The 26,975-nt window shown below is 41.3% G+C and overlaps 2 protein-coding genes across 4 annotated transcripts in view; one reads left to right on the top strand and one right to left on the bottom strand.

Annotated features, from left to right (window-relative positions):
• Window positions 1-5,694, top strand: part of dpy19l3 (dpy-19 like C-mannosyltransferase 3) — a 66,185-nt gene extending 60,491 nt beyond the window's left edge. For all 3 annotated transcript variants that reach the window (XM_041973424.1, XM_041973585.1, XM_041973497.1), the window contains exons 17-19: window positions 282-414; window positions 2,962-3,120; window positions 4,575-5,694. In XM_041973424.1, the coding sequence (XP_041829358.1) occupies window positions 282-414; window positions 2,962-3,120; window positions 4,575-4,778 (496 nt within the window). In that variant the 3' untranslated portion in view covers window positions 4,779-5,694. The remainder of the gene's footprint in view (window positions 1-281; window positions 415-2,961; window positions 3,121-4,574) is intronic.
• A 7,249-nt stretch (window positions 5,695-12,943) lies between these two features.
• Window positions 12,944-26,975, bottom strand: part of si:ch211-186j3.6 (neural-cadherin) — a 384,844-nt gene continuing 370,812 nt past the window's right edge. The window contains exons 36-37 of the mRNA XM_041985518.1: window positions 18,115-18,269; window positions 12,944-15,623 (exon numbers count right to left, since the gene is read on the bottom strand). Of these exons, the coding sequence (XP_041841452.1) occupies window positions 15,018-15,623; window positions 18,115-18,269 (761 nt within the window). The 3' untranslated portion in view covers window positions 12,944-15,017. The remainder of the gene's footprint in view (window positions 15,624-18,114; window positions 18,270-26,975) is intronic.

Below are 26,975 nucleotides of genomic sequence, written 5' to 3'. Positions count from 1 at the left end.
ATAGCAGCAGACCAAAAAGCAGAGACATGTGGGCTGAATAACAAGAAAATGAACTAAAGTGAAACTTAATCAAACTCTTTTGATGATGAATCTGTGATCATCCTCCAAACTTTTTCACTTCCTTCTTTCTCCTTTCCATTGTTCTGATTATCTTTTTCTCTTTGTTTTTGACTCGGAAAGCTTTAAACAAACCATATTTCATCAAAGCCCAGCTCTGCATTACATAATCAGAGTATTTATAGAGATGTCCTCCTCTCTTTTCTTTCTGTGTTTGTCCACAGCACAAAGACCCCCAAGCAGGCGGTGTTTGCTGGAAGCATGCAGCTCCTGGCCGGCATCAAGCTGTGCACAGGCAGAGTTCTCACCAACCACCCACATTATGAAGATAAAGACCTGCGGGAGCGGACCAGACAGGTACTGCCGCCTGCGAGCTAACATTATGCATAAAGAACTGTGGAAGCTACCGGAAAGGCTGCAAGATACTACAAACATGATAAGTGGAAGTAATCTAGTAGATGGATGGTTCTCACTGGACGGTGAGACAGAAGTCTGCTTTAGAGGCACTGTGATTACAAACGATGTTGTTAAAGAAGCATGATCACAGTGAAACTGTGAGGCGGTGTGGCGTTTCTGGATAACAAAACTGTGTTTGAGCTGTTTGTCTGGAAGATTGTGATACATAAAAAGATCCCTGTAACATAATTATGTAATAGAACGAGGCTGCGCACCAGATGGTATTTGTTTAGTGAAAGGAAAATGTGAAATTACAAAGATGAAAACTATCTCACTGTTTCCTCTGTGACTGAAGAGTGGAAATGATGAATTTATTTATTTTGTTCCTTCAGGTCAACTTTTGGTTTCCATTTTTCTTCTGGAGACTTTTACCTTTCAGACTTCTTCAGGAGACATTCATGCTTGATTCTGCTGTAACTAGAAAGCTCAGGGATTTTTGTTTTCTTCTGTAAATCAGGAGACTTTTGCTAAAACGTTTTTCGTTCAAGTTCAGAGGTTACACTAAACATGAGCAGTGATGCTGCAAAGCGGATACAGGACAGGAGGAGGAAGCTGTGATGCATCTGTTACGTCACAGAAATCCTGACTCAGCCATAGATTTGTTTGTTTTTTCCTCTGCAACATGATAATTTCACCTCCACAAGGAAATATCCTTGTTGCTTCATATGTCTCTCTTCAAATGTCTTGACTGGGAATAGTCTGCTGATGCAATGACCTGCAGTGCTTTTGAGTGTCGGATCAGAAAAAGCACTACCATATGTATCCATTAAGTGGGAATCAATATAATGTAGGAAAAATGGAGCCTAAAAGTACTGCATTACAGCAAATTAGAGATGAATGGAGGGGAGTCTTTGCATTTATACCGTTCCCGTTATCCGGTTTAGTCGCCTTTCTTCCTCACAATGAGCAGAAGATAATGTGAGGGTCATCTCTTGGGCAGCTGAGCCTATGTTTTGCATCCCAGCGGGGAAGTGAGCCATGCTGAGCCGCTGGCGAGGCCAGAGCCTGGCATGGAGCTCATTACTGATCCACGACACTGGTACACACTTCAGGGACTCCTGGTCTGTGTGTATGTGTGTGTGTTTGAGGAGGAAAACTGGACTGGTGTATTTTCCAACACCTGTAAAAAAATGATGGTCCCAGGTCTGTCTTTTTTTAATTAATTGGTATGTATGGAAATGATTCGCTGATGGACAAAAAGGAAACAAGCTTTAATATTATTCCACTGTATTTATGTACTATTAGTAATATTAGGTACTGTCTGAAAACTAAATAACATTTCTGTGCAAATTATGTCTGTGTGCCTAAAAACACTTTTCATTAAGTCATCTTTCACACAGAAAGAGGTCATTTCTGTTCACACTTGCTTACTGTATCTATTGTGTGCAACAGAATTTAATGTCTAGTATAATTTATTGCAATGCAAGGCACAACACTTTCTTTTCTTTCTCAAGTCCAGTCTCTCAGTCTCGCTTCTAAGATATGAAAAAATTTTATGAACTGAACTTTGAACTAGTTCAACATTGAAATGATGAACTCTGAACACGAGTTATTTATTTTAACCAGTGAGAACTGAGTACTGCTTAACCCATAGAGCCCGTCGCGACATATTTGTCACATACATTTTCTGAGACATTTTGCTTCAATTTATGGTATAAACTTTGCTCAAAATCATGTTGAATACAATCTGATACTTGTCTTCTGTCCCCTAATAGATATCCAGAAGCAGAAAACCATATTATAATGTTTTTAATATATCACATGGTAATAAATGGTAGATACCCCCCCCCCCCCCCCAAAAAAAAGAAAATGTTAAAGGGCCAAATAAAGACCTCATATTTAAAAAATTAGACTTTACTTACCATTTTTTAATGGGTCGGGCCTTAACGGGTTAAAACTAATCTAGAGCTAGCATAGAACTAATTAGCACTGCTACGTAGCTTCATGCTAACATTAGCCTTACATAATGTTAGTAGTTGTACTTGCACAGGGACAAAATCTTTGCAGCCAGATGTCAATATTTTTAAAAGGATGAATAATTCGTAAACTACTTTAGAATGAACTTCAAACTGCTCCGGTGATACTGGTGATCCATGCAGGTCTGGAAAGACATTTTTGTCCTCCTCTTCCAGTAAGTTGTCAATCGCCTGGGGTGTGCAGTCAGATTTCAGAGATGACCAGTGCCACCCCCCAGGCTCTGCTCCTGGCTGCAAATACACACACTTTATTCGTGTCCTCCTGCTGATTTAGTTTCTTAATTATTTTAATTCACCTTTGATTTCAGTAAACAAGTGATAATTGCAACTAAATCGACAACTCAAATGTGTCTTTTAATGGCGTTCCAGGAGAGAACGTTTCTGCTTCCAGCTGTCTTGTTTTGAGGCAAAAGAAAGGGGACAATCTGTACAAGGCTAAACAAATCCCTTTTGTAATTGTGTGTGTGAGCAGGTGTATCAGGTGTACGCTCGGCGGTCTCCAGAGGAGGTGTACGACATCCTGAGGGCAGTGGGGGCCGACTACGTGGTGCTGGAGAACAGCATCTGCTATGAGCGGAGGCACCGGCGAGGCTGCAGACTGAGGGACCTGCTCGACCTGGCCAATGGACATGTGGGTGGCTGTTATTTAACATGACGCGTGTGTGTGTGTGTGTGTGTGTGTGTGTGTGTGTGTGTGGCGTGACAGGCAGGCATGAGCTGTCCCCTCTGTCAACTTCTGTGGCTCACTGAAAGCTCTCAGCCTCCGCAGAGAGATCAATAGTCTCACTTCTTATCTGAGTGTCGCTGTCTCTCACTTTCTGGCTGTCACCCCCCCCCACCCCCACCCTCACCTACCCCTTCGCTCTCTCTTTATTTCATGTTGGATGTAGCTTGCTGGCTCTTTGGATTACCAGAGGCGAGACAAGCTTCAGTCTGGGTGAAGTGTGGCGTAACACACATGAAACACTGAAGCTCTGTGTGTGTGTGTGTGTGTGTGTGTTGGGTGGGTGGGGGGCTGTAAATGTCACACAGTATACCCTAGATCTTACATCTCAACAGCTTTATTGCAGCAACAGTGGGCCTATATCTGTTTCTGTTCCCTTTTTCTTTTTATTCTGGCTTTAATTTGTCTAGTTTTTAGATTTCCTTCTCGTTTCTGACTTCCCTTTTTTTCCTTCTTTTTCTCACCTTTTTCTTACTTTTCATCTAAATTCTAATAATTATGACATGACGCTTTAATGATCCATCCATTTTTTATACCATTCGGTCCTATTCAGGGTTGCAGGGAACCTGGAGCCTATGCCAGCAGCTGCCAGGTGAGAGGCAGGGTGCACCCGGGACAGACCGCCAGTCCATCGCAGGGCCAACACAGAGACAATAATAATCACTCACATTCACTCCTAGGGATAATTTACAGTGACCAGATTTTATGATTTAAATCAATATTCCCCATGGACCAGTGTTTCCTAGCCCGGCACACAGGGTCCACGAGGTTGTTACTGAACAGAGTCTCTGTGGTGGTTAGAGTTAAGGCCATGTCATGGCCATGAGCCTGAAAACACTTAGAGAGCATTCACACGAAAGAACCCAGCCAGGTCTTCTTCCACGGATTGACAGGTTGGGTTGAAACCAGACTACATTTATTGTTGATCCGCTTGCGGTAAACGAGCTGTTTTCAGTTTTCTGGCCAATCTGAGTGGCTGTTTTTCTGCTTTCTCTAAAGAGACTACTTGAGGAAAACAGGGTTGGGGACTACTGACATAGACATAGACATTTTTTAGATTTTATTTCTAGTTTCTTTTATAGCCTCAAGGGGTCCTTGAACTCAGCATCTCTGTGTGTAGTTCAAGTATGCATCATTTATTGGTTCTTATCTTTTAAAGATAAGCGTTCTGTGGCAGACGGTTTATCAATATAAGAATCAATATTCTCCAATCAGAAAATTTTCTTGAGGCGTTGCGTCAATGACTCTGTCCTTCTCAATGCCAAACAGCAGCGTTTGTATGAGAAGCAGCTGGACGGAGGTCAGAAGTGTTCATCATTCAGCGTTTATAACAACGATTCATCACTGGTTTCTCTCCTCAGATCATGGACGGACCCGGAGAGAACGACCCGGACCTCGTCCCCGCCGTCCACCCTCGATTCTGCGAAGCCATAAAGACAGAAGGTGTGGCCTACACCACGCTGTTCACCAAGACTTTCCAGAACAAAACCTTCTACGTCTACCGGCTGAAAAAGAAGCGCAAGAAAAGTGCCAAGAACTCGTTGGATCCCAGCGGGACTCAGTAGGCCGGGAGGCGGAGAAATGAAACCTCTCTGCACCCTGCTGTGATCACGATGATTAGTTTTCTGTTTTTATAAACGTTTGGTACCATGAACTGTGACGTGAGAGCAGCTGGCCGGTCCAGGTTGAAGGTTCTAGTCTCATTGAGGAACTGAAGCAGAAAACTGGTGCAGAAAGAAAAGATCAACCAAAGTTTCTCATTCTAAACATGATAGCTAGATGCTCTGAAAGGTCAAAATGTTTCTGCGTTCTGACTTATTTCAGGTAGAAACAGTAATTGAGTTGTAGACGTTTGGAAATATCAAAGAAATTAAATTTATATCAAGCAGCTCAAACAATAGCTTAGATGTTTCTAGATGCTCCAGAATCAGCAAGAATAGAAATTGTAGTGAGTTTCTAAAAATCCAGATGTACTTTTTAAGAAATGATGTAGATGTAACTGAAGACGACTGAGATTTTAGATCTTTAAAGACCAGCAAACTGTTTCCATCATGAACTAAATCATTCCAGTTCTGTGCAGTTCTACAGTGATGGTGGTCTGATCAACTACTGGGATAAACCGGCAGCTGCATTCTGAAAATGGCTCCGTTTGATGAGTGTTTCCATCCTTAGAAGGAAAAGACGACAGATGTGAAGATGTTTCTGTAGACCTTAAAAACCAGAAAACCAACCGGGCCGGTATAGGCCGAGGCTCTGATCGCTTCACCAGACCTCTGTCTCATGATGTCACGCTACCTAGCTATGCTAGGCTAATGCTAGTTAGTTCCTGAAACTAAAGTCACACATCGGTTTGTTTAGACACCATGTTTTATTCTCGCTTTATCTGCTGTCAGCTTTTCTCCGTACAGACTCTGAATTCTAATCGAAGGACTACTGGTGCAATATCAGTTGTTTTGGAATTCCGAGCGGCCGAGAATATGTGACGTCATTACCAGGAAGTTGGTGTTTCAGCTCCACCAACTCAAATAAAATGGACACCTCCAAAACAGCCAATTTGTGAGTATCTACAAAGGCGTATAAAACTAGAAAAAAAAACACAGACCCAATGTGAAAATGTGCACCATGAAAACAGCAGCCAATTTTCCTGATGATTAATGAACCAGCCATAACAACGTAATTATCAATAACTCACTACTGTTTAGACTAGAAACTTAAGAGACTAACTTTATTATAAACAATTTTAATAAAGGCAACAATGGACTGCAAGTGGTCAGGGTCCTCTGAAACTTAGGAGTTTGCCGCTCAGAAAAACGTGATCACTTTGTCATTTCCAGCAGAAATTCCTTGGAATTCCGAGTTGTAAGGACAACTGTAAGGAAATGTGACTCACAAACGTCAGCATAAGCATCTAAAATCATATCTCAGTCCGTGTCTAACATATCTGTCTGCTGCACATCGCAAAACCAAACCAGCTTTCAGTATTAAAACACATTTTGTACGAGTACAGTGAATGATAAAATCCTACGCACATGATTTCACAGAATAAACACAGGGATTAGTGTATTTATAAGTATTACTTTGAAAAATGTGCCAAAATGTTTTTTTGTTTTTGTTTTTTAATTGGGGGTCGTTGATTTTTGGGCAGAATAGCTTGTTCATAAGGTCCATCTGCATCCTCCATCTCATCCGTTGTTCACAAGCTTTCAGTTTTTAGCCAAACAAGCTGTGGTTGGAAATTAGGATAATGGGTTTTTCTTGGAAGTTGTCGCTTGAATCCCAGAATACCTTTTCATTCTCTACAATAAACCATGTTTTATTGAAAGGGAGCTTGTCTTGGTTAGAACCTTGCTAGCAATGTTTTCAGCTTAGTTTCTCCATCAGAATTGGATCAAATAAAGATTTGTGGTGACACAGCTTCCTCGTACTGCTAGCATGACAACAGGGTCAGAAGAGCAATTTTTGGTTTCTATATTAGCTCTGTTTAGCCTTTGTGTCCTCAAATTTAGTATTCTCTAGTGACCTTTAGAGCAAAAATGTACATGCACAAATACTGCTACATCATCATCAAACATCAGTATTTTATTCTGCTTTTTTTCCATGAATCACTCAAACAACTTAAGACCTGCTCAAAACTACCCAGCAATCAATTGTTTGATGATTTGAATAATTATTCATTAAAAAACAAAATATTTTCCATAAAATTAATGTTTGGGGAGATGGGAGATCTGGTGGTGATTGCAGTCTTGGAAATGAAGATTAGTAACAAAATTGATTTCGATGTGTTCATATTTTTTTTTCCAGCGGTTCAGATACTCCCTCTGCAGACCTTCATGACCAAAAATGCCCCATTGACGTCCATTAAAACTACATATTTTAATCTCAGCCATTACAGTTTAAAATCATTCATTCTTAAATGCCAGGATTTCATTTGTCAGAAATGTTGTGATATTTGACATTTTCACTGGATTGCACCAGATTCAACTGGTTTCCCATTGTAGGCAGATGCAGGAAATCCTTGTATTTTTGCCAGGTACACTACCAGTCAAAAGTTTGGGCGCCTTTTGATACTAAACCTAATAGGAAAATGTGTCCCAACCTGACTGGTAGTGTATATGAAGGAGTCATGGGATCAAATAAAAAAAATATTGAGAAAAATGGTCAAAAGGAGGGTGAGGGGGGCTAACATTTGTAATGGTAGAAGGAAGGATTCAGCCCAACTCAACAAGTCATACCATCGGCTTGACTTGGCCAGGATCAGGTTGTCACCTTTTGGCCGCACTGATAAATGTCATGAATCACCCTTGAAGGGAGAAAAAAGGATAATTTATGTTAATTTTCTTTCTGGCCTGAATGAGTTTTTTACATCGGAGGTCAGAGCTGCTTCTGTGTGATATTTGTTGCTTTGCTGTTGTCATTGCTGTCATGTTTTTCTTTCTGTTTGCTCCGTGACTCTCATCAGCAGCGGCCTCAACCTTTTCACTCTTCTCGCTCGTACGCACAAACACACATGAATAATGTAAGTGGTGAGAAAATTGCAGTGGGCTGACAACTGCACTGATTCTTCCCCGCAATCCAAAATAGTTAGGGAGAGGGCCGGGGCAACACTTGCATATCAAACTGAGCTTTGCAGCTACAAAAAGGAGAAGAAAAGGAGGACTAGGGGCCAGAGAAGGTTCATGTTTAAAGAAAGCAAAGAAATGAGAGTGCATCAAAACAGATTTCCTTTTTTTCTTTTTAAACTGGAGACTAGGACGAGGGAGCCTTTCAGACACTGATCCGATATGTGGATCCAAACTTTCCCCTCTCGTCTCTGCATTTTTATATCTGTTCTCCTTTTAATAAGGACCTTTGTCTTTGATAATTTCCACTCCTTCTCAAAGTTGTTAAAGGAATCCATGTTGTTGGTTAACTGCGCAGCCTCATTGTAATGCATACCAATCGGATCAGCAGCTCCTGTTCTTCCTTCATCCTGTCTTCAATTTGGATGTTTAATTTAGGAGATGTTTGATTGCTTTATTTGAGAGCAAAGTGATTCCATTATGCCTGCTTAATAAGAGTGTACTAATGTAATATTTTTTCAGTACAGGCAATTTCCATACATATTGGGATTGGTGGTTCATATGCAGGCATGCTGTCGTTTTTTTTTTTTTTATGAAAAGCGGATGAGGAAAAGCCATTCACTACGTGGACAAGTAGAACTGTTTCTTTTTAAAGGACTGATGGATGTTGCTGACATAAACTTGACATTTGCACCTGATGCATTCAGATATTTGTTGAAGCTTTTAATGTGAAAACTTGACTCTAGTCCATAAAATCACGGGCAGTTTTGTGCCAGTGCTGATTTTCTGAACACACCGAGTGTAAAGTCCATGTTTGGAACAGACAACAGTAAAATACACTTTGCCCATCCAAAAAAAGCAACACTAATATTCCCTTGGATCTCTTTTACCTGTGATTATGGCAGCATTCTTTGTGGCATCGTCATAAGCTTCTACAATTTCACAATTTCCATCCAGTTGCATTCATTTTTCTCTGAGATAATGTCGTGATGATGGGAGAGTTGGACCTCCAGCACATCCCAACGATTCTCAATAGGGTTCAGGTCTGGACTTGGTTGTGGCCAATCCATGAGTGAAAATGATGTCTTCTGTTCCTGAACCACTCTTTCACATCCTGAGTCCTGTAATTCATTTGAAATATGGGCCTGCCATCAGGGAAGATGGGATACCCTGGTTTTTCAGTAAGCTAGCTGGCCTCATTCTTGGACACAAGGTTGCTAAAACCTAAACCTGACCTGATCACAGGCTCGTACACTAGGCATGACAGCTGCATCACTTCATCTGATTCCCCTGATGCTCCATCACTCTGGAATGACTAAATCTGGACTCATCAGACCACATGGCTTCTTCCATTGTCCCAGAGTCCAATCTTTATGCTCCTAGTAAACTGAAGTCATTCTTTTCCCGATTATCCTCACAGATTAGTGGTTGTAGCTACACAGCTGTTCAGGCCCCATCCCCATTGCTGATGTAGAAATACATAGCCCTGAGTTCTACTGGTGTTTTTCTTCCATCTGAGTTCAATAAACGTTTAAGTGTTCATGGATCACCATCATCCAGGATGTTTTTCTGACCACATTTCTTCCTGGAAGATGATGCTTCCCCACTAACCTTCCAGTTTTTATTAATGTGTTGGACAGTTCTGAAGCCAGTTTTAGAAGTTAGATGTTTTCTTTGTTTGATGCCAATAATTTGACCCTTCTGAAACAGATGAACATCTTTTCCATGACCACAGGATCTGTCTCCCCACGTGGTTGTTTAAGAAATGAGAAGCTGCCCACTGCACCAGATAGGGGTTAAATAACTTGTTGCAGCTGAAACATCGTCATCCTTTTAGGAATTATCTAATGGGAGGATCTTACCTGTTTGCTTGATTAAATCTAGGTGATGACTTTATTTTTTTGCTTCCCTTCAACTTCAGAATCATAAACCTGCAGGATGTTTTACATTCACTGATGGAAACACTTGAATGATAAACTATATATTGACAAAAATATTGCAACAGCTGAGACGTCCCTTTTTTATCCATAGGGTTTAAATTTGGAAGTGAATCACCCTGTGCAGCTCTAACAGCTTAAACTCTTCTGGAAAGGCTTCCCACAAGGTTTAGGAGTGTTTATTTGAATTTTTGATTATTCCTCTAGCAGCAGATTTGAAAGTTCTGGTACTGAAGTTGGCTGAGAGGGCCTCTTTTGTCCTATAGTCTGTGTTTCTGATGTGCCAAATTATTCTGCCCATGTGTGGTTTTGTAAAGTGTCTGGGGGACATGTTGGAGCTGATCTGGAGAGTTAGCTCGTGGTACTTTAAGATGCAGAGCTGATGCACCTTCTTACCAGCACATCATCTTCAGAGTGAGAACATGACCACAGTTTGATCCACCTCCTTCAGTTCGTAAATTTGGGTGCCTTCGCTAACTTTTCAGTTTTTCTTTAAATCTACTTTATTGTTGCCATACAGCTAAAACCATCTGACAAAGAAATTCTAGAAAAATTTGATGTTTACTCTGCTGTCACGAGTCCTTATGAGGGATGTGAGAATCTACTTTTCAATACATTATTAAACACATCTATGTTCAGTGGCAGTTTGATCAATAAAAATACTTCTTTCCTCCAACAATGTTGTTGTCCATTATTATGTCAGGCCCCCGCAAGTTCTCATCTCCCACCTGCTGCATGTTTGAGCTTCTGTCGCGTACAGACGCTGGATCAAGACCCTCCGTGTCACTTTTAACCCCTAACATCTGATACAGCACCATGAGAACGTATCCAAATGTTCAGATTTGTCCCCATGGTAAATCAGAAAACAGGGAAGAAGCATGCAATCTGCATAATGGTGCCAAAGTGAGAAAATATTTTCTTTTTCTTCAACCCTAAATATGGAGCTTCTGATATTTAAGGTCACTAAAAAAGGTAATAAAGCTCAACAAGTCACCTTAAAGCCTCCGTCAACCCAGATTTTATTCCCAGTAGAACATTAACATCAGATGTTGAAACGGAGACATTTTACCATTTCATGGAAAATATGAGCTTATTGTGAATCTGATGGCAGCAACGCATCTAAAAAGTAGCTCCAGGGCGATGTTTAGTTTTGTGTAGCACCTCCTCTTCTTTTAACAACTGTAAACATCTGGGAAGTGAGGAGACCAGTTGCTAGGAGAGGAATGTCCCATTCTGGTCTGATCCAGGATTCTAGCTGCTCAACTGTCCTAGACCTTGGTTGCTGGATTTTTGCTTTCATGATGCTCTGAATGTTTTATAGAAGTTAATATAAAATATATATATTAAATGTATAAATTATAAAACTGGACTGCAGGCAGGCCAGTTCAGCACCCAGACTCCATCCTGTGGAGCCATGCTGTTGGTGTAAAACAGTGGTGGGAAGTCCTGGCCTTGAGGGTTGCACTCCTGCAAGTTTTAGATGTTTCCCTGCTCCAACACATCTGATTTAAATCAAATGATCCAACAGCCCATCAAAGTTCTGCACAGTGACTGGTTAATTTGAATCCGGTGTACCGGAGCAGGGAAACATCTAAAACTTAGATGCAGTCCACTGATAACAAGCTGGGGGTTCCCTCTCCTCTGTAGTCTGTAGGACACGGTGTTCATGATTTCTACGAAGAATTTAATATTTTCATCCATCTGACCACAGAACAGTTTTCCTCTTTGCCTCAGACCATTTTAAATGAGCTTTGTTCCAGAGAAGGTGGCGCTGTTTTGGATCCTGTTCAGATATGGCTTCTGCTCTGCATGATGCAGCTTTAACCTTTTGTTGATTTCAGGGTGAACTGTGTTCACAGACAGTGATTTCTGGAAGTCTTCCTGAGTCCATACATTAATTTCCAGTAGAGAATCATGTCTTTTTTTAAATGTAGAGGCTCTACCACTCTGAAATGCTCTTTTTATACCCAGTCATGTTACTGACCAGGGCTGGTATTCCTAAAGATTCTGAAAATCCTCTCAGAGAGCTCCTAACTTAGCCTAAAAATTGCTAGCAAGGAGTCTGACAGAAATGGACAGAAACTCCTATCTTAGTGTGGAGGTGTGTTTGACCCTGTTGCTTGGTATGAGTCGTCATTTCAAAAGCTGTGATTGGATGAGCCTAAAAGTTAGGTACACCTTTGGTGAAAATGGGCATAGAATGGACCGTTTAAATTTAATCATAGAATCTAATCTAAATGAAAACTGTAATCATAAATAATATTTTACATAAAAAGAAAATTTGTTATATGAATAGTAAGCTATATTTTAAAATTATCCTACAGAAAATGTAGAAAGTCAGACCCACTTGTACAGTATTTACATGCTGGTAGTTATATGTATTTGCTTACATTTATTTACCATGCTGGTGATTGTTGGGCTTTCAACTTTGAACATTTCAACTACATTTTGTACTAATGAGGGTAAAATGGCTCAGCTTCCATCAATGTCTGTGACTGGTGACCAGCCTATAAGAAGCAGTGTTGGTTGGCATTCAAATCTACCACAAACCAGAGAACAGCGACTATGATTCCTGCACCATCCAATCTGTAACGTTTAATTAATTCAAAGTCATCCAGTGTTTGGAGAACATCTCTCCTGCCTCTTCTGGCCTCTGCTTAGGGAACTCCTAGGCATCTTAAAAGTCCTCTTCCCGGCTCTTAACGGGAGCTCACCTCAGGAGCTCTCTTAAGAGCAAGAATTCTTTAGGAATAGCTTTTATCTTTACTAGGATCTACTCTTCACTTGTAGGGGAAATTCTAAGAAAGATTCTCGGAATTTTCTTAGAATTTGGCCACTAGGAGCAGCTTTTTGCACTAAGAATCTTTAGGAATACGACCCCTGATGTCAATGATCCTAATTAGTTGTCAAATGTTCTTCCAGTCATTGTTTTATTTGTATTAATTATTTTTCCAGCCTTTTGTTGCACCTGTCCCAACTTTTAACAGATGCTGCCATCAGATTCTCAATCAGCTCAGCTTTTCCACAAAATGATAAAAATTCTATGTTTCATCATCTGAATGAAAAGTTCTATTTAAACTAAAATATAGGTGATGAGATCTGATGAATAATCACTGTATTCTGGATTTATTTACCTCTTACTAGTGTCTTCATGGACGCAGGGTTGTGTGTGTGTGTGTGCAGCGGATCTAAAATCTTATTTATTTTTTTAGATGGAGTCGTGATTCAGTTCAGTCTGCTGCAAATAAATGGATTTATTGAGAAAGAGATCAAAGCAAATACAAAACACGTATGTAACTGTCAAAAGCTCATCACCATCATGTTTAATAGAAAATATCTTCAGTTTGATTCTATTTTTTCTGAAGCTGAACATTTCAAACCTAAGCGATAATCGTATTTAATCTTTCTCTGTATTTACAAATGAGGTAAAAACATTAACTTTGTTCACAACAAGTCTGCACCCAGAACATAACATTAAGAAGCTGTTTTATGGTACAAATGAATGATGTTGACCAAAGTTGCTGCTGCTTCCAGCTGCTGAGAGAACCATGAAGGATCTTTAACTTTCACTTCCGTGGCTCGGCCCCTCTCATCAGAGGAATAAGATACAAGCGTCCCCAAATCCCTTTCAGTCTCAGTGGAGGGAAAAAAAAGGAAAAGAAAACTTCTCCAGGCATCCTCACCCCTCCCTCAGGTCTCCCTTTCCTAAAAGCTGCATGGTTGCATCAGCTGAAAATAGCATGATTCTGGAAAGCCGTGATCTGGGATTCGACCCCTCCACGCAGTCCTTTGGTTTTTCTCCAGCACGACATCAAGCCATCAGCCCCCATTAAGCTTAGCGGCCTGACATGTTTTCACACGCTCCGATCCTTTAACCGCTCTCTGCCGACGGGCAGGAGTCTGCCAGGATGAAGACAAATAAAAAAACTATTGATGATGACAGCGGATGCCAGGACGGCTCCTCGGCTGTTGGCTGGATAACTAACTGTTGCTTCCCTCCACGGTGCTCCATGCCACACATTCATGCCTCTCTGCTTCCTTCATCATTTGCTCTTTGATTTAACCTCCACCTTGTAATCATCTCTTATCAAAAGGTGAGAGGAAGTGCTCCTTAGACTCGGCCTCCTCCTTCCTGCTTTATTTCTGCTCTTTTCTTTTTTTGTTGCTGTTAGATAAATTGTTCTCATATGTTTGGGAACTGCAGGAGGAGGATCGTGTGTAGAGCTGATAATTTATGATGAAAGTTGTCTGAGTTATCTGACCTCAACCCCTCCACCCAAACAGGTCACAAGTCAGATATATATTATCCTCCATCCCTCTCCTCAATTCATTTGTATTTCTTCTGTAGTCACCTTGGAAAGCTGCTTGACGTAGTTTGTATTCCACCAAGCAATCATCTGTTAAAGCCGTCTCTCTCGCAGCTGCCATGTTTGGTATGCCCGAGGAGGAGCGCACGCAGAACAGAGCAACAGAGCGCGCACTTCCTCCCTCCCGCCGTCCACATGTCCACACACACTTCTTTGTAACGCATCTGTTTGAATTTCTGTACACCACCCCCCTCTTTCTCCTCCTTGTGGGTAAGCAGGAACAAGTGGTGGAGTGCCAATGAGAAAAGGAAATCAAATGAGGACGCGGGCGCGGTACTAAGTAGAAAGCTTGATGTCTAACAACCCACCGAACGATGAAACTTGAAACACCCAACCAATACAGAATTACTTAACCTAGAAGAAAACTGCAGAAAAAGGAAAAACCTCACCCTGTAACTCAGTGGTGGTCAAAGCACTTTTTCCCTCATACAAACATTGACAGAAGCTCTGTACAGCCAGGCAGCGAGAACACGACGTGTCCGCGATAATGAAAATTCAATCTCTGGATTACACGGCCTACTCATCCTCAGAGCAGTGTGGAGTACATGTCCCTTATTTACACATTTCTTTCAGCAGCAAGGTGATAAAAAATACATTTTTATGGGTGCTGATTTTAAAAAGAAAGAAAACAACAGCCTTAAACATCGTATTTTCACATTTCGGGACTTCAGCTGAGAGGAAATTCAGGGCTGGCTCTGATTTTCTGACAGTGAAGCTCAGCTCCATCACAATGAGTCGCTCGGGTGAAGAGTCACGTTTCTCCCAGTTCGTCACGGGGATACTTTCATGTGTCTGTTAGGCCACGGTATTGATTGACAGGGCTCATCATCCAGCAAATACAACTCCTGCGTGGGTTGTCAGCTCCGTGCTGGGTGACGAGCGAGACTGTTCCTCGGTTTCTCGCCGCTAAGCGTCCGCTAACTGACGTTATTCAGACCAGCTCAAAGGTCGCTGGCCTCGGCTCGCTCATACAGCGCCCGCAGCTTCTCAAAGCGAGGCCCCCACTCCCCGAGTGTCTCCTCCCTCCTCGGTTCCCCTCCCCCATCTCCTGCATTCCCACCATCAAGACCTGCCGAGCTGAAGGAGCTGAGAGAGCCGGCGGGCGAGCCCCCTCCCTCCGTGGAGAAGACCTGCAGGGAGTCAAAAGGCCCCGTGTCCGGATGCTGGTCGGCGTCGCGGATGATCTCACACAGGTAGCGAGCCAGGTCCTGGCTGGAGAACGACAGGGAGCGGCGTGCCAGCTGGGAGGGGCGGGTCTGGCCCTGAGCTGGAGGCCTGGTGGGGGGCACGTCCCTGCGGAGGCTGGTGGTGGTGGTTGCTGTTGAGGACGTGGAGGCGGCGGAGGGGGGGAGGGTTGTGGAGCTGGATGTCCGGCTGAGGGGATCCAGAGACTGGGCGGAGGCTGGGGCTGGGGGCGCCTGGTGGAGGAGGTGATGGTGGTGGTGGGGAGGGGGCGGGTGGTGCAGAGCTCTGGAGCGGCAGTACTGGACCGACTGAGCTGGGCTCGGCTGGAGGGACTTCTGCAGCTCCGCCATGTCGTAGGCGTTCTGGAGACACACACAAGTTCCAGTTAACAGAGACTGAACTGGGAGAGATGGGAGCAGAGGTTAACAGTCTGAATGTGGGGGTGGGGGTGCAGAAAAAGATCAAATGTGACAGCAAGGAAGCAGGAAAATGAAAAGTGAGCAGAAAAACAATCAGCTGCCTCCACTGTGGACGTTTCAGCCATTTAAGTTTCCAATCCATCTCCATTTACGGTTTTCATGCACCAAGGTTTGAGAGAAGCGTAATTTTAATTCTGTTTGTCTTGTACATGCTGCAGAACTGACAATAAAGCTGACTTTGACTATGACTTTGACTTACTGGCTCTGTGAAGTTGTAATTCTAAGTATCTGTGTGTCTGTTTACCGGAGGACTAAAATATGAGGGGAGGCAATTCTGAAAGGAGATGAGGCTTTTTGCTTTTTGGCCACTACAAACTGGTGCTGCTCTGACATGGACGGTAAGAACCAGTCCCTTCACGACTAATGTGATTCCATCACAACTGTAACCATGGTGCAGAGATGAAAAATATGTGGGAGGAGGAGGATGAAAGGATGAGGAGTGGGTGGCTTTGCAAAGCTGATTATGTGACGAGTGGCGAGAGCTTTTTCTCTTTCTAAATTTTATTTTATTATTACGGAGAGATTTTAAACAAGACTATGGATGACAACAGTGTGTCCGTACAAGGCCTCAGGACCAGAGATGATACTATAGAAAAGCCTGCAGGACACGGCCAAGAGATGGTGGTTCCTGTGCTAGTAATTAAATGCTGATTTTTTTTTAATTTTCTCTGTTTTCTAAAGAAAAGGGAAAATGTCTGCATGAAATTTGAGGCCATGGAAACCACAATGACAGAGAACACATTATTACCTGAATACTAAACTTAAACGTCCTCATTGTGAATCAGCACCCATGTAAAGCAGTCAGATACTTTTATAACAACCCCAAGTAATTACACAATCTTTATTTTATCCCATAATTATCATCTCCTACTAAAAGTTGGTTTAAAACATTAAATATAAATCAAGTTTTAAATTAATTTTCCTTCTACTGCTTTATGCACCCCTGATTATCTACTGTATGCACACGGTATTACCTTGGTGTTCAATACCAACATCAAGTACTTTGGAGTTATTTTTGACCAGGATTTGTCCTTTAATTAACATAAAACCAGTTTCTCTTACATATGCAATTCTGCAAAGATTAAGAAAAACTAGTTTTATCTTGTTACGTCATGATTAGACCTTTTTTTTTACCTTTTTCTTTCAGTTGAGGCAGGTGGCTGCCCCGTCTGAGTCTGATTCTGCAGGATCTTCTTATTTTGTATTTAATTTTTTTTTTCAAACTTAAAATAGGAGCCAGTCATATTAATGAACATTCTTGTATAAATATGTAAATATGCAAGATAATCATCAGTGGCTAATTTCCATCTTTGGTCTCTAGGCAGGTAGATGGACTCATTTCCAAGTCAAAGGAGTTTTTTTCTCTCTTCGCTGTCACCTGCCAGGCTGTGCATGCTCAGGACAGGGAATTATAGAGAGGAAAAGACTGGTGATCTGGTGTTATGGCCCCCAGGCCTAGACATGTGTGTTTAAATATTCAGAGAAGCAAACAGGTGATTGGCTAGTTGTAGAGTTTGGCCCAATCATCTGCTGTCCTGCTGATCCACTAATTAACCAGGCTGCAGATGTTCCTTCATGCAGCTGTGGCAGATCAGAGCAGTTTGACATTTGTGGCCTTGGTCTTGTGCTTCACTTTTAAGCTGTGAGAGTCTAAAGCTGACTAGCTGTTTAGGGACTAGTATGGATTTGGTTTTCTCTGGACTTGTGTTTTCAGGCTGGTCCCCTTTCTCCAGCCTAGCAGAGCCAGGGCTGTAACATCTGGATTGAACTGGATCATAATGAACTGAGCTGAATTTTAATGAACTAGATTCTAATTTGATCCCATTAAATTAGGTAAAAACTGGGTTTATTAGGATCTATTCTCTGTATAAATATTCTCTATTTTAGAGCAACTTTGGTTTCGCTTGAGGTAACGTGTGTTTTAAATTGCCAATAAATCAAAGAGACTAAATTAAAACAAATGATTTCATGTGGTGATTTTTTCATGTGTGTGTGTGTGTGTGTGTGTGTGTGCAGCGATGCAGTAACAATACTTTTCTGTTTCAATCAAACCTGTGATATTATGTAAGCTCTTAAACGCTGTCGAGTGTATGTGGGTTCTGTTGGATGGTGGAGGGGGGAGATAAGGATTTTGTGTGGGCCTAATTAAAACACAAACACACACACACACCCTGCAGCATCCTGGTCCAAACTAAAGAGATTTAATCCATTGTAAAAAATGTTACATTACATGCACTGCCAGGCATTTAAAATGTAAATGTAATGACAGACTTTAAAATCAAAATGATGCAGTTAAAAGCATTTTGTCTGACTGCAGCATTAAAATACTTTAATGTTGAGTCTTTCAGTTCCTGTGTGTATAAGCGTGGTGTACCTGGTCCTCCTCCCCTCCTCCCTCCTCGTCATAGTTGAGGACATTCTCTCGGATGTCCTCCCAGCCGTCGTGATGCGCTGAGACGTGGTACACGCCCTCCTTCAGCCCTTTGTAGGATCTCCAGCGAGTGTAGAGGAAAATGCCCAGCAGCAGCACTGGAGCGGAGACAGACAGGTGAGCGTTGAGCAGCATTACTTCTACAAATTAAAGAATCAAAACCCTTCAGGCGGTGGAGGTATGCCTCCAGGGAGAGGTGCTCCTTGATGCCGCCGGCCTTCAACATGAGTTGGCAGTAATGTGATGTGAAATGTGATAAGTTTTTAGGGATCAGCTGGTAAAAGGTGCATCAATCTTAACATGAATTGTTTCATCATTTACTCAAATATATTTCAGGAATGTTTGACAGCATTTGTGACTTTCTGCAGAGATTTCCATCAGTCACGACAAATTTTCTCTGAGCTGATGCAGGTGGTGAAAAAACAAGCCCTCATCTTAATAACAGGTAATATGGCAAGCAGCCCATTTACATCTGTGGCTTAAATGAAGCTAAATTCGTTCTCATTTGGATTTGTGCTTGTAGCCAAGCCCAAAATGCAACCAAAATTTTCCTTCTTTCTTTTGTCCTCACTACTCCATTAGGGAAATGTTGCCTTCTTTTGCCTCTAAATGCCTCACAATGTCATGTTGGTTTATAAGAGCTTTTTCAAAGAGCAGAGCCTCACACACAAAATAAACCAAAACAAAGCAGAAACCTGCTGCATGCAGAGCAGCGATGGTGAAAGAGATGAAAAGGAACCAAAACAACTCCTGGTCATTAACAAGCTAAACAACAAGCTCAAAATTGTTGGAGGAATATTTTTGTTGTTGTCCTCGACCTTGACAGATGGAGAGATGCACCACATTTACTCTGTTCATCCGACTCTCATCTGAGGTCTGGTCACGATGGATAAAAACAAACTTTCCTTCAGTAGCGTTCTGGATTTTCTCCCAGGGGGTCCTGAGGCTTCTTCCCCTGGACCTCCACCCATCTACATACACATGCCCAGAAAACTCCAAAGGCAGACGTCTACAAAGCAGGAGATGTGTGTTTTGTGTGTGTGCTAACGAACTCTGTTATTCTGATCTGTACCGATAGTCCCAGTGTTGTTCTGTCACACATTTAAACATTCAGGACGGTTTACTGGTTTCAGAATGGAAGTGGATCCAGTTTTTTAATCTTTTATTGTTCATGTAATAAATAAATATACTTCCACATATTTTTGTTTGCTTTTATATTTTCCATCTGCTTCTTTTGCTTAAACAAGCTGTATTAAACGAATTAATCCTGGATATTCAGACATCTGTCTTTTCCTTTTATAAGAGCCAGAATGTTTTTAATTAATCAGAAATTAATCTACACAGATATTTGATTTCTAAATCAAAATATCAGAACAATCAATGTTTAATTAACATATTAATTTTCAGTGTGATGGTGAAGCTGCAGCAGACAGTTTGCAGACTTGCAGGTTTGAATCCATCTGGTTGTAAAATGGCTGCACAAACATTTAATGAGATTAAAACATGTGGAAATGGATCTAAACCTGAACTTTAGTCACTGCTCAGGAGTTTGTAAAGCTCTAAGTTATTAATAAGGCTGTTTTTACATCGTTATGACTCTGTTTCTCTTATGAGCGTATCATGGGGAAGTTTCTCTTCAGTGTGTTTTTAGTAGAAGATTTTATAGGTTACTAGTAAGAACTCCGAAAGTGTTCGGGTTCCCCCAACATGGCGGACAAAGCCCTCCATGTAACGTCAGCTGTGCGTCCTCTATAGCTGGTCTATCCTGTGTTTTCAGGAGCTTTTTTCACACAGTTTTTATTTCATCGTTTGATATTTTCTGTGCCTCACTGAAACTTTCCCTCTATAAAGATATTAGGAACTAAAGTGATTAACAGGGTAGTGCACCCAAAAATGTTTTTTTGAGCTGTAAACAACACAGTATTACTTAATTGTGATGAAAATTGTATATACTGTTGATAAAATTAGTTTTTTAAAAAAACTAATTTTAAAAATGAGATTTTGTGGGTAAAAAGTGGCTCATAATGCCCTCTACAGGGTTTTTCGTGACATAGAGAGGTTATCTACATCACGGGAAAATTTTAAAAACCTCACAGCCCCTCCCTCCAGATGCAGATAGACGGGTCCTCGCCTTGCAGGCATGAAAATAGATGTAGTAGAAAACCACGCACACCAACGTATATGAAGGAATGGGAGCTTATCTGGTTTTTGGTGAAATATTCCTGCAATGGAATGGATTTGTGCTTTTGAGGGGTGTAAAAGTAAAACCGGACTTCAATCTTTCCCTGCTGATCCTCATCTGGCGACAGACAGCAGCTCGAATCGTAGCAGCAGCAACTTACAGCAGCAACTTCCTGCAGCTGCCACAACCTGCCGCGAGTCTCCACAGCTTTCCAGAGCTGCTGGAGCTGCTGACAGGCAGCTAACAGCCCTAATGGCCCAGACTGATACGGTTCAGGACCACCTGGTTCACGTGTAGCTGAGGAGACGCTCTGAGGTGCAGCTGTTTTGTGAATCTCGCTTTGCATCTTACCAGTGAGCTGAGCTGCTGTCTGTCAATTTCTGCCTGTGCATCCGGACCCACCCAATCTCCGCCCCCTGATCACCCCACACTTCCTGCCCCAACCCTTGAAGTTTCAGGCACTTTTCAAGTTCGGCAGTGGGTGGGGTTACGCAAAAAGTAAGGGGTGTAGTTGGACTTTAAATGTAACCGGCTCCACTGGTCAGTGTCAGCTTTCTAATTTAAGCTGAAGCACAGACTACGGCACCTCCCACCATCACTCCTTCATGTTTAACAGGGTCATTTTATCTGTGACCAGGTGACCAGAAACTTTTACATTACAGTAACTGCAGGAGGTTCGGACGATGTTTGACTGTAAATGGAGTTGGAGGAGTACTAATACTGCACCAGAGGGTGGGAAGAAAAGTCAGCTAGTGGCCTGACAGGAAGGTTTATTGAAAAGATAAATAAAGTATGTGAGAGAAGATATGAAAGATGGCGGAGAGTTTCCTCCCAGTTTAACCCATCTGTATGTTTTCCCCTCCAGTGCTGCTGCGACCTTTTCAAATGTCTAACAAATCCTGTCTTATGTCAAACCTGTGACCTCTCCTCTTAGCAGTTATTTTACAAGTCACTAGCTTTCCATAATATTAACCTGCTTTACACCTTCGCTGTTTCACTCAGCTCTGCTTTCACCCCACAGAACTGCAACAGACACAACTTTTGGGTCTGAGTGCAGCGTTGAGATAACATTTAATAATTTACAACCAAATGTCATTAACCGAGTGAATTACATTCTGAGTCCTTCGCTACTGTATCTGCAAATCTGTTTTTGCAAAAGACTCCACATAGAAGAGAAGCTTTTAATCACATTTGGGAAAAGCACCAATCACACAGCAGAACTGATTCTGACTGGCAGATTTTAGATATCCAGGCGGTTCAAATCCTATTAATCTGAGCTGAGGCATCGCTGTGAAAATCACAGATCTTAAACAAGTCAGAGATTAGAAATATTTTCCTCTCACGTCTCTTCTTCTCCAACAACCTCTTTATTGTTTAATGCTTTTCAGTCCCGTCAACACTGAAGCACAACATGCGGCCCGTCATGTGTGCAGACCAGGTGAAGGTTCCACGCTGGATTGATAACATCCCATTAAACCGTCCCCTCCTTTCACAACTCTGTAAAGTAAATTCATTCAGCCAGAATCCAGCTGCACGCTACAAGAGGGGGAAAAAAATCAATACTCATTTACTGTCAACTCGTCTGGTGGATTTATAAGACAAAATTGTTTCAAGAAATTCACCGTTTCACTTTTAGAGGGCTGGTATGGCCGTTAATGGCCAGTGAACCAGAAGTTGAGGAAGATAAAGACACAGAAAGACTTAGAATTGTTTGGCAGAAGTCACGTGGCCGAGTCGTGTTGATGCTGGAGAAGCAGTGAACCTGCTAAAACAAGGTCTCAGGGTTTAGTCCACTGACTCTAATGCAGTGGCCCTTGCTTACTAAGCTTCCTAAAGACAGAGAAGAATAAATAAATCGAAACAGTGTTAAAAACAGCTGATCCTACAGCATTTGGCTGTTTCCAAAGCCAACGAGAAAATCAGGTCGGGCCTGAAGACCACATTCAATACAGCTGGAAGAATGAGGCACGGCAGAGACAAACAGTTCCTGTAAATGACTTCATTTCGCCAAGAACCCCGATACTTTCTCCTCCCTGTCCTCATCAGCCAAATAACAACAAAAATAATGCCGTTTCTGTGTTTTAACACACCACAACAAGAATTCTGCAGCCACTTTTATAAAGAAGAAAAATTAGAAGCTAATCTGAATTAATCCGATAATTTCACATAAAAATGTATCTTTTCTTTGTAATTTGATTATTTTGCTATTTCAATAAAACCATGTTTTTCCTGAATTTACTATATAAAGTATACACATTGCCCCCTCTATTTAAATATTTTAAAGAGGAAGGATGTCCAGTGTGATACGTGGGGGATCTTCAGTACTACAGGCTGCTGCGTCCAGCTTTGAGAACCTCATTCGTAGGGGAATAAATTAGCAAAAGTGAGTGTGATAAAGAGGTCATGTACTGGGAGAGAAGAGGGTAATGCACCTCCAACCATTCTCTCAGAATATACAGCATGACTGGCAGGCATGCCAGCCCCTCAAACACAGAAAAGAATTTAATGATTTTTTTTTTTTTTTAATTTATGATTAATAAATGTTTCCTGTGTTGGAAAGAGTGGAAAACCGTGAATATAACAGTTAACTAATGTTTGAATAAATCTGTTTTCTGATAAACAAAAAGACACAAACTCCAAAAGGTGAAAACCATAAATATTGTGAATGTTCAAAACAGCCAGCATATTGATATCCAGTTGCTAGCGTGTGGCAGGTAAAGCTGAACTCCGCTGTAAAGTGACACAGCCTCAAGCAAACATTGGGAAGTTTCAGGATGCTGCAGAGCAACAATGGCTCCAGTGCAAAGGGTAGTGTGTCATCAAAATGAGTCAGAAACATATTTTTAAGGACAAAGTGACATTGAGCTCCTTTAATGTCAATGGCAGCATCACAGTTCAAACTTGCCATTTCAGCCACACCTGACTTCTACAACCAGGTTCAGCTGGTCCTCCTGCAACACACCAGGATCCTAAACTGCTGCTGTATTCACGTGACTTGTAACAGACATGACCGAAGGGAGACAGAGGTAGAAAATGTGGTAAACTGAGAACATGAAGATTGGTTCGAGTAAAAATGAAATAATGTGCATAGTCTGTACTGAAACCCTATAAATATAATGTTTGCACAGAAGAACATTAAATATTCTTCATTCTCACAGCATAATCAGCCAAGATGAGACATGAAAGGAATCACACAACGAAATCTGATCTTGAGCTTCTGTGAGAATGACTGCGCTCCTCGAATCAATATCCTGAGCATTAGAGCTGAGGCCCAACTTGAAGGGAAAACACACTCTAATAACTAGTGAAGCAAATAAACTCCAAATGTGAGGTGTTACTGTTAGGTTTATGGGGGTGGAGTCTCCATCTTTTTCAGTCTTCACTCTCTGCTGAGTTGCCTCGGTGTTGGTATGTGAGCATGAAGCAGTGGCTGGTGGGAGCTCCGTGGGGAGGAGGTGGGCAGGGAAGCTGGGGGTCAGGGAGTACAAGATGAATCTGCTCGGTTCAAAGCCATCTCTGGAGGCCAAACAGAGAAATGGAGAATTTGATCGGTATTTCTGGCAGTGTGTGTGTGTGTGTGTAAAACTGCAAAGAAAGATTATGTGTTTATTTGTTTACCGAGCCTCCAAGGTCCTGTGCTGTCTTTCCTTCTTTTTTTTGTTTAACTTTCTCACTCTGCTCCACTTTTTCCTGCTGTGCTCTACTTGCCTCTACCTCTGTCCGAGATTTTCGTCCACTCACTCCTTCACTTTTCCTTTGAAGTTGCCTCCTTTGGCCTTTTCACAACTACTACTACATTGGGCCATAACCTGGAGCTACTCCTGCATCTCCAATAGAGGCCTTGGGCCATCAGCATCACTCCATGATGCTTCATTAAATAAAAAAATAAACAAACTCACCTATATGAGTTTAGTCTCAGATTTCCCAGCTGGTTTGAGGAAAAACCCTAAAATACATTTTTTAATGACTGTTTACTATTCAAAGGAATATATCTAAATAAAAATGGAGTGTCATTGTCCAGCAGAGGCTTTCTAAATTCCTGCACATCAGATTAATGTCAGAGTGGATAGAGAAGAAAGCTGTCCAATGAGCACGGGAATCCACTTTACCTTGAGTAGTTCAAATGATGCTGAACGTGTGTGTGTGCAGCGGGAATTCCAGTAAGAAAATCAATATCCGACCTGCCCTGCAATGAGATCAGTGTCTATGAGTGCATCAACACAAGTCAGTAATAAAATATGGATTTTTTTACCTCATCAAACTATAACACTGCCATGTGTGCGTTATCTCTGCTTGCTTTCACTGTTTCTAATGTGCTCACATTTGATCCACTTATTAAAGGCCAGAACCAATATGGAGCTGGTAAAAATCGTCTCTAAACGCTTACAGATAGAATCATTTCTCACTGCTCCCTACCTTGAAATGACTACATCCAGAAGAAAATGGTGACTTTAAACTATAAAATCGATTAGCTGCAGACGGTGACTTTACTTCCTGCTCACTAACTGTTTGGGAAGTGGCAGAACTCTTCAGCTGATGTAAAAACAGACAAAACTACAAGTGTATTCAAAATGATTTGTTCTGTTTTTCCTTTTTGAGAAATTCATTCAAGTGGCTTTATTATGCTCATTTCAGGCTAATTTATTTTAATATGTGAGTCCACAAGGGCAGGAAACCAGCATTTTCCAGAAACCTTTTAATTTATTTTTTATCGATCCTCTCAGATCAGTCTTAGCCAGAAACAAGCAGAATGAGACTCTTCCGCCCTGAGCCCCGCCTCCCCATGATGCCAGCCACCTCTGATTGGTCAACTGCCTGGAGTAGTTGCTGGGAGCGTGCACTGTTTTTGTCATAGAAACACAGAAAGAGCTCGTAAACAAACCAAAGTTATATAAATACTCAGCCTCTGAAATATCGAAGTAGGACAAATCTCTAAAACCTTTTGTTTTCAGCGCCATGGAAACTGAATGTAGAGACGCGCTGGAAAACTCAAACGTGTTTATTTGACAAAAACGGCGCCGATCACTCTGATGTCTATTCAACACTATAACACTGAAGAAAGCTCAGAAAAGCTGAAATAGCATAATAGGACCTCTTTAAGTTTGTAGAATAAATCCATGTGAAACTAATGCAGTACTTCAATGAAGGCCATAGTCTGTTAAGGAAACTGGATTTGTCTGACCTTTTGATCTACTGTTCGTTTCTCAAGATAATTGAGCTGAGTTGTTCGTATGTATTCAGTGGTCCATTGTCAGTGCTGTCAGTCCCTTTTTTAACATAATATTCCTCTGATTCTTGTAGTGCCAGTGGCACAATTCGTTCTGCAAATATCTCAGCTGTGCTAGTCTCAAAATGCAGCTGTGACTAGATGTTTACCCAAACATGCACACCACACCCAAGGACATTTTAAACAATAATACATAGACGGACGGAAAAGTTATATCCATTTTAGTGATATATGATGTTTGAAATAATCCAAAGCAACTTGAATTCTTAAACTCAGGAGATAGAAAGACATTTTTTAACTTGCTATTTCTGAAATGCCACCACAACTCTTTCAATCTCAGTCAACATCCAGACACTATTTTTTCAGGACACTCAGTTGTCAGATTGTGAGGCTAAAATGATTTAAAATTAATCATTTCATGTATCAATAGATGCAGCACCATAAAGACCAACCAAAACAACAATAATTTGTAGAAATAACACACAGATCAACGGTGACCAAGCTTTTACTCATCTGCGTGTTTTTCTCTCAAGTCTTGGCTTTCAGGAGAAAAAATATTGGCATTGAAACAAACACATAACAGAAACTCCTGATTGGAGGTTACTGTCAATTTAAGCTCTCTGATTGGTGGAAAGTTTGACAGATGATTATTTCATTATAATTTCTGGTTCAAAATAGTGGTCTCTTAGCAACAAAGTAGCGATAGTGCTTTTTTTGTGTTATGAAAATGTGATAAATAATTGTGTTATCACTGTGGATTTAGCATACATATTTACATTTCCACACATGAAGGCAGGAACTGGTAAAATGGCTTTTAGTCTGCCCCTGCCTCTTGGAACAGTCTGCAAAAAGACGCGAAGCTGACAAGGTTCATACCTGCCAGCCACTTCAAAACCCAGTTTCACAGTTGTTGTCATCGTGTTTCTAGTTGGCACTGTATGCTGGTTTTGAAGGTGTAACTTCTTTGATTTATCTTAAAACTTTAAATCATCTGTATTTTCTGATACGTCTTGTTGTTTTTTGTGATGTGTTTTTTATCTGTCTGTAAATCATTGTTGCTTTTCTTGGCCAGGGCTCATCTGTAAAAGAGCTACAAATCTCTGTGTTACTTTTCCCTGGTTAAATAAAGGTTTAAAATTCCTCCTGGATGGGATATAAATACCTGGAAAACTTCCAATGACTGAAAGGGTAAGCTATCCATCACTATTTACTCCACAGGGTTACACACTTCCGTTCCTGAGAAACTGATGATTATATAAGTGATGTAGCAGAGCTTTAAGGGTAAAGCAGCTAAAGAGTTCATTCAGGAAGACGTGAGCCCCTAAAAGCAAAACGAAGAAGTAAAGAAAAACTAGCACGGACTCATAAATATAAAAAACACATATGAACTTTATG

The sequence above is a fragment of the Melanotaenia boesemani genome, chromosome 1 (assembly GCF_017639745.1).
Source record: "Melanotaenia boesemani isolate fMelBoe1 chromosome 1, fMelBoe1.pri, whole genome shotgun sequence".
Taxonomy (NCBI): domain Eukaryota; kingdom Metazoa; phylum Chordata; class Actinopteri; order Atheriniformes; family Melanotaeniidae; genus Melanotaenia; species Melanotaenia boesemani.
Note: the sequence above shows the minus strand (reverse complement) of the source record. Positions and strands in the feature narration are given on the sequence as shown.